Raw genomic sequence first — 11,113 nt, 5'->3', positions numbered from 1 at the left:
AGCTTTGTAAGACCCTTGGGCTCGCAGGACCCTGGCCGCGGCCAGGAAGGACAGCCACGTCGAGGTCCAGGCGTGTGAGGGCCTGGGCGCCCGGCGGCGGTCACTGCGCTCCCCGCAGCGTCTGCACGGACAGGCGGGTAAGTGGCTCTGGACTCACCTGGTCCCCAACCGGCTGTGCTTTAAACCGGCCCCAAACCATCACTGCAGCCGCTGCCCCGCCCCGCCCCGCGCCGCAGGAAGCCACCAGCCGCCGCTCCATGGTCTGCATCGTTTATTAAATACTGATCCTCACACAGGCATTTACAGGCGTCACTCGCTGGACCTCTGCTGTCAACACATTTTTAAAACTTTTTTTTTTTTTTGCAGAAGAGTCTCTTGTAAAATGAGATCCAGGTACAAAACTCAGCAACAGAGCTAACGTCTCCTCTCACTCTCCGTCACCCGCAGGAGAATCACGTGACAGAAAGAAACCAAACGCGGCTCTCCCACAAGAACCACGTGTCCGTGCTCACGCGGAGCGCTCACGGGACGAGCCCCCGCGGCTCTGCGGGCTGCATGGAGACACCGCGCGGCCCCCGCCGCACGCAGGCTCAGACAAGGGAAAGGCCGCCTGCCGTGGGGACCGGATAACCTAGGGGCCACCGATGGCGTGTTTTGTAGCGCGACGCCAACATCCGCCAGGAGCGGACATCGACTGGCCAGCGGGATGCACGGACCCCTTTAAGAAAGTCTAGTAACTTCACGAGCTAACGTCTGAGCCTCTAGTGTAGCTCTTAGGCAGAGAAATAGTTTAAACGAGCCATTTGGAAGCTTAAAAGGACCTTTGAAGCTGAAGTTGCTCCTTAAAACGAAGGCGGACTTGCCGCTCGGGAGGCTTGGGGCGCCGTGCCACCAGTGACGGCCACGGTGTCCCCACAGGAGCCTCCGTGGCACGGCCCCCGGGCCTGCGCGCCCCGGCACTACATTTTGGCAGCAGCATCGTTAGACATTTGTCACATAATATGAACACGCGGGCTCCTAAGACGCGGGCTCCCTCCGGGACGCTGGGGGGGTACAGAGTCACTGTGATCGCGTAACCGTATTGCACAGTTTATAAAAAACATAAATACTGGCTATTCTAGATTTAAATACAAAATACATGTCCTATAGCTTTAAACCTATGCTCTGGTTCAAGTGCAAATCAGGTGCTTTCTGTAGTCCTTTCCAAAAAAAGGCATTTTTAATATATTTTGGCACAAATGAAAGGTCACCGCGCCAACTCTAATTACAATACGTACATCCAACCTCGAGTAGCGATCATGTACATCCAGTATAAACGGAGTATTTACAGACGCAGCCGGAGCCGCGGGGCCAGGGGACCGCCGCCCCCACGCCGGCGATGGGAGGCGAGCCGCCCCGGCGCTCACGCGGGCTGCTGGGGGTTGGCGTTCATGTGCGGAGGGTGTCCCAGGAGGCCGATCCGCTGCTTCTGCTTCCTCTGTTCTGTCATCTGGAAAGTCAGAAAGTTTCCTCATCAGCCCAGACACTTCCTGTGCGTCAGCGCCTACGGCGAACCGTAGGTTTACCTCTGTGGTTATGGTTTGTACTGAAACCCACTTTCTACACAGACTGTATCTCTCACACGCAGGCGGCTTCAGAAAGAGCCCGCCGGCAGGTGGGGAATTCTGGGGCCCAGCCGTGCGCGGGGCACTCAGGGCGTCGCCGGTGGCCCTGTCACCAAGAAACGACAGACCAGGAAGGCCGGGCGCTCGCCGCTTCCCAGACCCCTTCCCAGTGGCGTCCAGACTCCCCGGGAGGCGGGCGCTTCCTGCCCAGCGAACAGCAGAGCCTGTCGCCGGCCGGCCGGCCAGCCGGGTCCTGCTCCCCAGCAGAGCCAGAGGCAGTCCTAGCACCGCCCGCCCCCCCCCCCCCCCCCCCGGCTCTCCCGTGGGTGGTGTCTGGGTCCGCCCGGGGTTTCGGGACAGACTTCATTCTCTGCATTAGCGGACATGGGTCTCAGGCCCGTTGGTCCCAGCCCTGGATTGGATGCGGGCGCCTAAGTCCATGAAGACAGGAGGCCTGTGACCTGCTCGTTAGCTAACGTGGCCTCCGCTTCCTCAAGTCCGAGGAAGTCGGGCGGAGCAGGGACAGGAACGGGCTTTGGCATCAGACCTGCTTCCTATGGTCTGATGTTGCCTCAGTTTCTCCCGCCGCACAGGGCGATTCCTCTCGGGAGCGGGAGGGTGCGTGTGCACGTCTCAGGACAGTGTCTGGCTGTCATGTGGTCGACGCTTAAACCTTGGTTTTTGCTTGGACTAGTTTTTGGTACAAAATATCCCGAGGAAACAAAGCGGGGCCCTTACAGAAAACATGGTTTTCAAATCGGAGTCCTATTCCTCGGCCCCTGGGAAACGCCTTATGATTTAGCAGACGTTTTCCCAGGAGTCAGCGTTTCCGAAACGGCGCTTCCCACACAGCTTTCGTAAGGGACACGCAGGACGCCCCCAGGCCCCGAAGGCTCCCCAGGTGAGCGAGGCGAAGGGAAGTGTCAGGACAGTGCCCTCCCCACGGGGGTGGGGGTGTGGGGGGAACAGGGCGGCTGTCTTGGTTTAAATCGTTACTGTTGCCGAGGGCGGGGGGTGGTTTGCTCTGCACACCAGTGTGAGGCGAGGCAGCCAACACCCCGCGGGGTGAACGGTGCACGAGATCACACTCAGTGCCCGCATCCCACGGGCAGGCGAGCGGCATCGCTGCGTAGCACTCGGGATAGCACATGCTTCCCAACCTTCTGGCCCTGTAAACAGCCCCCGTCGGCAACAGTAGGGATTTAAGCCAACACGGCTACCCCGGCGCTGCCCTTGTCTGTTACGCTGGGTTCTGGACCAGATCCGGAAAAATAGCTAAGTGATGAGGCCACTTCTGCGTCTCCAGCCCTCTGGCCAGTGAATGGCCTTCTTTCATGGCCCTTTAACAATAAGCCACAGGTCCTTGCTCGCTAGTCGTCGGTGGGTTGTGTGTCTCAGTTGGGAATTTTCCCTTCGGGGGGCAGGGCCCGCACCGTGGCCAGGAGCCGGCAGCCCTGGTGGCAACGCGGGGCTCTCTACGCCGAACAACGTGAGCGTCAGGCACCGAGGTCCATGAAACTCAGCTCTTCTTGCGAAGTCGATTCTCAGATACATGCACTGAACCGGGGGGCAGGGGGGTAGTGGGGGGCCTTCCTCTCCCAGGGCCACGTGCGTGTCTATAACATCATTCTCAGGCCACACAGATCATCCGCTAAAAACCAGCCTGCTCTGCTTGGTCAGACATTTCACTCACTCGCCCTCGTGCCGGGCAGGGCCAGGCCACACGCTTTCGAGGGCCTTGTGTGGCCCGGGCCGGGCGCTCCCCTCCTCTGCGTTAAAAGTCTGCTATGTAACAAAACCTGTCCTCTGATGCCTCCTGAAAGCAGCAGTTTTCCCCAATGAAGAGCAGCTGTGCTGAAACGCCAGCCCGGGCACTTTAAACGGAAGCAGACGGCGCCTGATCGAGCCCCTGACCAGAGGCCGCTGGTCTCCTGTTTCTTTGTGGCCTGATTATCTTCTGAGAAAAAACCAGTTTAATTTCTTTATTAAAAAATATTAATTGATCGGTTTACTTTCGCTTAATCATTATGCGAGGATACTTTTCCTGTTGCTAGAGAGAGTGGAAGGAAGGGAGCCACAAGGAGAAAGAGAGAGAGAAACATTGATACGAGAGAGACACATTGATGGTTGCCTCCCATGGGAGCCCAGGCCAGGGAGGAGCCTGCAACCGAGGTACGTGCCCTTGACCAGAATCGTACCCGGGACCCTTCAGCCTGCAGGCTGATGCTCTATCCACTGAGCCACACCAGCCAGTGCAAAAATAGTTCAATTTCCAATTCACTCGCAGGGGAGGCCTTCGGGGGAGACCTCCAACGGCCGCCTTCCCAACAGCAGCTCAGAAAGGGCGGGACCACCCAGTTCCCGCCCCACAGACGCTAACGCCACCCACCAGGGGCCCCCCTCCCGGATCTGACAGGTGCCCGCTGTGCTCGCTCAGCTGTGCCAAATGGCCATGTTGGCCTCCGTGTTTGGGTGCACGATGGCAGTTCTGAAACCTTACGGCTCTTTTCAGAAAAAGGACCAAGAATTTAAACAGTCAACCGTGAAAGGCAATCAGAGCACAGCCCTGTCCTTCAACCATGAAAGACAGAACACATGAAAACAAAAGCACAGGCAGCGCCCAAAACCCAGCCGAGACCGGAGCGCCCACCTGCAGCCTCTGGGGCCGCCTTGCAGGGAGGTGAGGGCCGGGCGACACACCAGGGCCCAGTGCAGACTCAGGCGCCGGAGAGCCCACCCTCCCCCACTCGGGGGCAAAGCGCCGATCCGGGCCGAGAGCTGGGCACCGTCTGCAGACCTGAGTCCTGGGACAGCAGCGACAGGCATGCCCATCGGCCCACTGTCCCTCCTCGGGCCTGGCCCATGCCTGAACCTGCAGCCACTCAGCAGGGGCCTGGCCAACTAGGGAACCAGAACGGTGGCTTAAATGCAGCCCAGACCTACCCCTGGGGCTGCACGTAGTGTCCTGGGTGAGGAGCGAGGAGATGGGAGGGCACGGAGTCCCTCGTCACATTTGTGTGTGTGCTGTGTATGTGCGTGGTGTGTGTGTGCGTGGTGTGTGTACATGCGTGTGGGTGCGTGGACACGCGTGCGCACAGGCAGCCCCCCTCCCTTACCTGGTCCTTGAGCTCGGACAGCTGGCCCGAGAGGTTGGAGACGAGCTTCATGGTGGACTCGAGCTTCTCCTGCAGGTTCCGCAGCTCGTTCTGCTCGCCCTCCGAGTCGCTGCTGACCAGGGACATGGCTCTCATCCGGGGGAACCAGTCGAGGTTTCTCTCCTGGAATCGCGTGGGCAGAGAGGGGGGTCACCGCGGGGAGGCGAGGCCGGGGGGCCGCGGAGCACCGGGGCCTGGCCCCCTCGCGCGAGGCCCGCTCGGTGCCGCACAACGGGCGGATGCGGGTCGTTTTAAAAACCACGTCCCGAGTACCCTCTTAATTGAATAAACGGAACTCTCTCGATTCCTAGAATTCCTTAAAGTTAAACGTGGGGAAAGTCGGCTTTGAAACAGGTTCCCGATCTGCAAGTATGAGCGCTGCCCTGGGAACCCAATCTTTGCAGACCACAGGGCTGATGAGCGTTGAGTTTAACGTTGTGGTGAAACACCCCCCGGAACCGACCACCTTCCGCTCAGCTGCCCGCCCAGTGGCACCTGTGCACTCGCTGTCGCGCAGCCGTCACGCCACCACCCGGGCCTTCTCATCTCCCCAACTGACACTCAGGTTTTAGAGAGAAAACCCAAGATCTCAGAGAAATGTCACCCTTGCTGCAGGCCATGTCGGGCCCCTGCCCCGTCCTAGACACAGACCGCGGACCATCCCCATTCCTCCAGCACAGGCAGGTCTGCCCGGCGGCGACCATCGAGGTCCCCCTTTGCCTGCTTCCAACCTTAATACCTAATGCAGAGCTGGGAAGCCTCACCCCTAACCACACACACAGCCCAACTGCGGGCACCGCCGGCTCCTGCCCTGCGGGCGGTTCCCAACCTGAGGCCCTGGGTGGGTCCCCGGGGCTGTAAGTCAGATCTCAAACCCCCAGCAGCACTTGGGAGTTGGAATCAAGGAGCAATTCTGGCCCTGGCCGGTGTGTCTCAGTGGATAGACCGTCAGCCAGTGGACTGAAGGGTCCCGGGTTTGATTCCGGTCAAGGGCACGTATCTGGGTTGTAGGTTCAATCCCCAGTGGGGAGGCATGCGGGCGGCAGCCGATCAATGATCTCTCTCATCACTGATGTTTCTCTCTCCCCCCGCCCCTTCTTCTCTGAAATCAATAAAAACGTATTTTAAAAGGAAAACGAGCAATTCTGGCCAAACTGCCTCAGTTCCACGTGGCCCAGAGCCCCTCTAACCCCAGAGCCCCTCTGCACGGAGTCCTAGTCTCGAGGGACCGTGTGGAGCCCCCCCTGTGCCGAGTGCAAGGCAGAGACCACCGCACCCGCTCGCTCTCTCCCCAGCTCGGACGGCACACGCCCGCTTGTCTCGGCTAACCACCAGCCGCCCGCGCCCACGGCCCCAGCAGCCAGAGCCCGGGGCCTGTGACCATCGGCAGAATCCCGCCTTTACGTCTGTTCAACATCAAAGCCGTCTGGTCTTGGCTTCGGCTGCATTTTTTGGGAAAGTCATGTTCAACCAAGAAACTGCTTATACGTGAACTCATCCCAGGGTGTGTGTGTGGTCGAGGGTGGGGCCGGGCGGCTCTGGGTCCCCCGAGCATGTGTCGCCGGGTCTGGCCGCCCCAGTGCATCCCCGGCCTCCTGGCTGTGGCACCGCGCATACCAATGTCATTAGGCACCGTCTGCCCGGCCTGTAGTCCGGCCAGCGGTTCCCGGCACAGCCGCTTCCTGTGTCAGAGCACAAGGCACCGCAGCCACAGCCGGAAGCTGGCTGACCACAGCGCTAAGCTCTGGTGAGCTCTCTTCTAGGTAAAGCTGGAAAAGTCCCCACAGAGCCAACGCCGAGGCCTCAGACGCGGGGGCGGCACAACCTCTCGGCTTGTCCTTGACTGGAAAGGGGAGGTGGGGGGGGGGGGGAGAGTGAGGGAGGGTGTGTGTGTGAAAGAGAGAGAGAGGAAGGGAAGGAGAGAGGCGGAGGGAGGGGGAGGGGAGAGGGAGCTGGATTGTGTGTGAAGGGCTCATCATTCTGGGAAGCGTGTCCTCTCCCAGGCTCCCTGCGGGGCTGTTCTAAGAGGCGGCGGTGAGAGCCACCGGGAGATGGGTCTCAGGTGCAGCTCTGTTTACCACGTAAACAACGCACAGAGTGCTGAACCTCCTGTTCTTCTACAGCCAGACTCTGGGACAGAGCTTGAGGGTGACAGGTGCCGTGGAGAGAGGTGCTGGGAGGGTGGGCTGCGGGCTCCCTGCCGTGGAGAGGGCCCCTGGGAAGACCCAGTGGGCAAGGCTGTCCTTGCAACTCAGATGGCGACCGACTGCCCATCTCCCCCAGCGGGTGACAAAGGGGGCTTCCCGGTGCCGAGGTGAGGGCGGGCCGGGAGGGCGGGGGACCAGGACAGAGGCTGGGCCTCCTTGGCTCCCAACAGGGGGCGCGAGGACGCGAGGACCGGCCTCCTGCCTGGTGTGAGTGCGGCTGTCTCCGCGGCAGAGGCGTCCCCTTCAGCCCCCTCTCCCGAGACCACAGCACAGAGCAGCCTCCGCCGCTCCGGTGAGAAACGGTGACCGGACACGCGTGCGGGCAGGGGCTCGGCACCGCCCTTCATAGTGTCGGCCACGCATTTCAGCGAAAGCCACCGCACCGAACCAGTCCCGACCCCGGACATGGGAAGAAGATGGGTGGGGGTGTGACGAGGCCGGGCACAGAGGGTGTCCGGGGCGGCGGGAGGAGGGGATCCCTCGTGGGCCGGCCCCACCTTCCTCTCCTCCGTGACCTGTGTCCGCCCCAGCGGCGGTGCCGAGCCTGTCGTTACAGCCCGGAGTGAGCCTGAAGGTGAACCCTGGCTCAGCCCGTCACAGAGCGTCTAGCGGCCTCATCTGTTGTAACAAATATGCGGCCGCAGGGACACAAAAGGTCACTAGCGGAACCGGCGGGGAGGGAGCATGGGAGGCCGCACTTTCTGCGCGTCTGTCTGTGAACCTAAAACTGCTGTAAAACAGTCCAGTAATGAAAAGAGGACCCCACCCCTGGAACTTGTTGGCCGGCCCCAAACCCACCCGTGATCCCCGCAGGTCGCGGGTGCGTTTCCATGGCAGCCCTGACGACGGTGTCAGCAGGAAGGACTGGAGTCCCGGCCCCTCCTGCTTGTGGAGGGTGCCCCCCGGCTCTGCCTCCTGGGCCCGTGGCTGTGAGGAAGGGCCCGGAGGCAAGCGCCCTGCCAGGCAGGAAGCCAGCGCCGCAGCCCCGGTGGCAGAGCGGCTGGGCGTTGGCCTGCGGCCGCACCGTCCGGGCAGCTCCGTCCGCCCTCGGGCGCGGCTCCAGACACTTTCTCCAGCGCAGCTGCTCCCGTGGCTGGCGGCGGCTCGTGGGCAGGAAGGACATTCCCCGCAGCCACGTTACGTAACCTCCAGCTGCCGGGAGGGCGGCGGTCGCCCCAGGCCAGTTCCTGGCTGTTCCGGATGATCCCAAGCAGGAGGTCGCTGGCCAGCAGGGAGGGCCGCACCCGGCGCTGATGCAACCCCTCCGAGAAGCAGCTGCAGAGCCACTCGGGGCCCAGGTGGCGGGTTCCTGGCCCAGGGGCTGCGAGAAGGCAGCGCTGACCGCTGAGCAGCACGGCTGGGTCCCAGGTGCCCCCCCAGGGGAGGACGCAGGAGGGCACAGAGGAGAGGCAGGCGGGGCTGGCGACCGCAGCAGCACGAGGGCGGGCCGGTCCGATGGAGATGCCTGATCGAGACCAGTCGGCCCAACCTGCCCTCCTCAGCTGGCTCAGCCCTTGTTAGGCAACCTCCCTGCCCGGCGTCTCAGCTAAGACCCCCCCCTCGGCCCCCCCAGTTCCCAGAGTTCAGTGGCGTTTTGGCGACTTTAGTTTCCCCATGCCTGCCTGCCTGCCTGCCTTTTAAAAATCCTTACCTGAGTATATTTTTTACATTGATTTTTGGAGTGAAAGGGAGGAAGGAGAGGGAGGATGGGGAGAGAAACATCGACGTGAGAGAGACTGGTTGCCTCCCACACCGCAGCCCTGCCCCCGCCACAGACCTGCTTAGCCCACGCGCCCCCACGCGGAAGCTGCCCCGTGGACGGGGCTCCAGGGGAGAGGCTGTGCTCGCTCGCTGGCTCCGCAGAATAGAACTGAGAGCCTGTCCCCGTGTGTGCCCGTCCGAGACCCAGGGCTCCACCTACACCCGCATCTTCCGCCGTCCTCCCAGCCCGAGACAGGCTCCAGCGTCCCGCGTGGACTCAGTAACCGGACTCCCGCAGGGCCCAGGGACGGCAGTCTGTCCCGCTCGCGGGCCACACCCCAGCGGCACAGGGCCAGTTGGAGCAAAGAGGCCACAACGGTGTGGAGGCCGAGGAGCCTCGGTGGGGCCAGGGCGTGGGGTCTGCACTCGGGAAGGAGCAGGAGGCGGGCCGAGGTCAGGCCTTGGACAGGCTCAGGGGGGAGATGTCTGGCTGTGAGCCCCGCCTTCCCGACGTCATATTGTGCACGGCCCAGGGACCACCTGGGAGCCGCTGACGCCTGCCCTGCCTCCGGGTCGGCTCCTGGGAGACTCTGTGACACGCCAGCCGCCCTCCTGGTCGGACTGGGGTCACTCAGAGGCAGGAGCGGGAGGTGCGGGCGGAGGGACCACAGAGGGAGGCCCCTGGGAAGTGCGAGGGGCCCCAGGGCAGAGTGTGCGGAGCCTGGCGGGAGTTCTCTCCAGTGCACGGGGCGGGGCGGGCCGCTGCTTCCAGCCACCGGCACCCGCCAAGTCCCTCCTCACCCCCCTCGCCCGTGTCCTTGAACCCTGCCCTGGTGCATTCTGGGAGTCGTGTCAGAGGGCAGAGGGCTGTGTCCTCACCCACAGCGAGGGCTTGAGGGGCCCTGAGGACAGGGCGAGGGGGGAGCCGCCCAGGTGGGCAGGAGGCCCGAGGAGCACCGCCAGGCGACTTCTCTCTCCCGGGAACTCAAGAGGCAGCCCCTGGGGTTCCAGGATAAAGCCCAGCCGGTCATCACCGTCACCGGCCACCTGCCCGCCCATCAGAGGGTCCCTGCCCCGCATCACAGCCGCTGCCTGCCCGGTGAAGCAGACGGTGATAGGAGAGGGAGGGGCTGGTGCACACCCAGGCCCTGTCTGCTGGGCCTCCCGCAGCGAGTGAGCTCTTATGTTCACGCTCCTCCCGCTGCCCCCGCCGCCCTCCCCGCCTGCCGGCCTCGCTGTCATCTGTGACCCGAGGAGCTCTGGGTCTGCAGGGGGCCCCGAGCCGCCCAGCCTCCCCGGGGCCTCGGGGGCGGCCGCTTTGGAAAGTGCCGCCTGCAGACCTGGCAGCGCCAGGCTCTCGCTCGCTGGGGTCAAAGGTGCAAGACCCAGCCGGCTCCCCGCGAAACAGAGGCCGTGACACGCTGGTCTGGGTTCCCATTCTGACCTTTGCCCTCGTTAGCACAGTTTCCTGGCTGTGCTTCCGTCTTATCAAACACGGATAGCAGGCGGGGCCAGGCCGCTGCTGGAAGCTTCTCACAGCTCCTCGGGGCTGTGCAGGGCAGGACCTGCTGATGGGACCGATTTGCCCGGAAAATGTACCAGGAGCTGTTTTCAGGCAAAAGGGCTTTTCTGACTCGAACTGACAGGGGTCTCAGCACAGCTTTTTCCAGGCGTGCGGGCTCCTGACTCCCCCGTGTGAAGGAAAGCACCCCACTACCCCCAGAGCACCCCGCTACCCCCCAGAGCACCCCACTACCCCCCAGGGCACCCCACTATCTCCCAGGGCACCCTGCTACCCCCCCAGGGCACCCTGCTACCCCCCAGAACACCCTGTTACCCCCCAGGGCACCCCGCTACCCCCTACCCCCAAGAGCATCCCGCTACCCCCCAGGGCACCCTGCTACCCCCAAGAGCACCCCGCTACCCCCCAGGGCACCCTGCTACCCCCAGAGCATCCCGCTATCCCCTAGAGCACCCCACTACCCCCCAGGGCACCCCACTATCCCCCAGAGCACCTGGGGGCTGCGCCAGGACCTGTGGCCTGGGCCACTGCCACTTTGCTTCCCTGTCCCTGACAACTTGGTTCTGCCGTGGGCAGGTGACAAACACAGGAGGGAGCACATGGGGATCCTGGGAGGGAGCTGTGTGTGTGTGTGGGGGGGGGGTAGGAGGGAGAGGGAGAAGGAGGGAGCTGTGTGTGGGGTGGGTGGGGTAGGAGGGAGAGGGAGAATGAGGGAGGGAGGGAGCTGTGTGTGGGGGGCAGTGAGGTAGGAGGGAGAGGGAGAAGGAGGGAGGGAGCTGTGTGTGTGGGGTGGGTAGGAGGGAGAGGGAGAAGGAGGGAGCTGTGTGTGGGGCGGGTGGGTAGGAGGGAGAGGGAGAGGGAGAAGGAGGGAGGGAGCTGTGTGTGTGTGGGGGTGGGGTAGGAGGGAGAGAGAGAAGGAGGGAG

General features: G+C 62.9%; 1 protein-coding gene across 7 annotated transcripts in view; it reads right to left on the bottom strand.

Moving 5' to 3' along the window:
• Positions 1-256: 256 nt before the first annotated feature.
• ITPR1 (inositol 1,4,5-trisphosphate receptor type 1) overlaps positions 257-11,113 on the bottom strand; it is a 171,257-nt gene continuing 160,400 nt past the window's right edge. For all 7 annotated transcript variants that reach the window (XM_036333366.1, XM_036333367.1, XM_036333371.1 and 4 more), the window contains 2 exons: positions 4,721-4,882; positions 257-1,489 (listed from right to left, as the gene is read on the bottom strand). In XM_036333366.1, coding sequence (XP_036189259.1) covers positions 1,403-1,489; positions 4,721-4,882 — 249 coding nt within the window. In that variant the 3' untranslated portion in view covers positions 257-1,402. The remainder of the gene's footprint in view (positions 1,490-4,720; positions 4,883-11,113) is intronic.

This window comes from Myotis myotis, unplaced genomic scaffold (genome assembly GCF_014108235.1).
Source record: "Myotis myotis isolate mMyoMyo1 unplaced genomic scaffold, mMyoMyo1.p scaffold_m19_p_13, whole genome shotgun sequence".
Lineage (NCBI taxonomy): Eukaryota > Metazoa > Chordata > Mammalia > Chiroptera > Vespertilionidae > Myotis > Myotis myotis.
The sequence above is the reverse complement of the archived record's forward strand: the minus strand, read 5'-3'. Positions and strand labels throughout refer to the sequence as shown.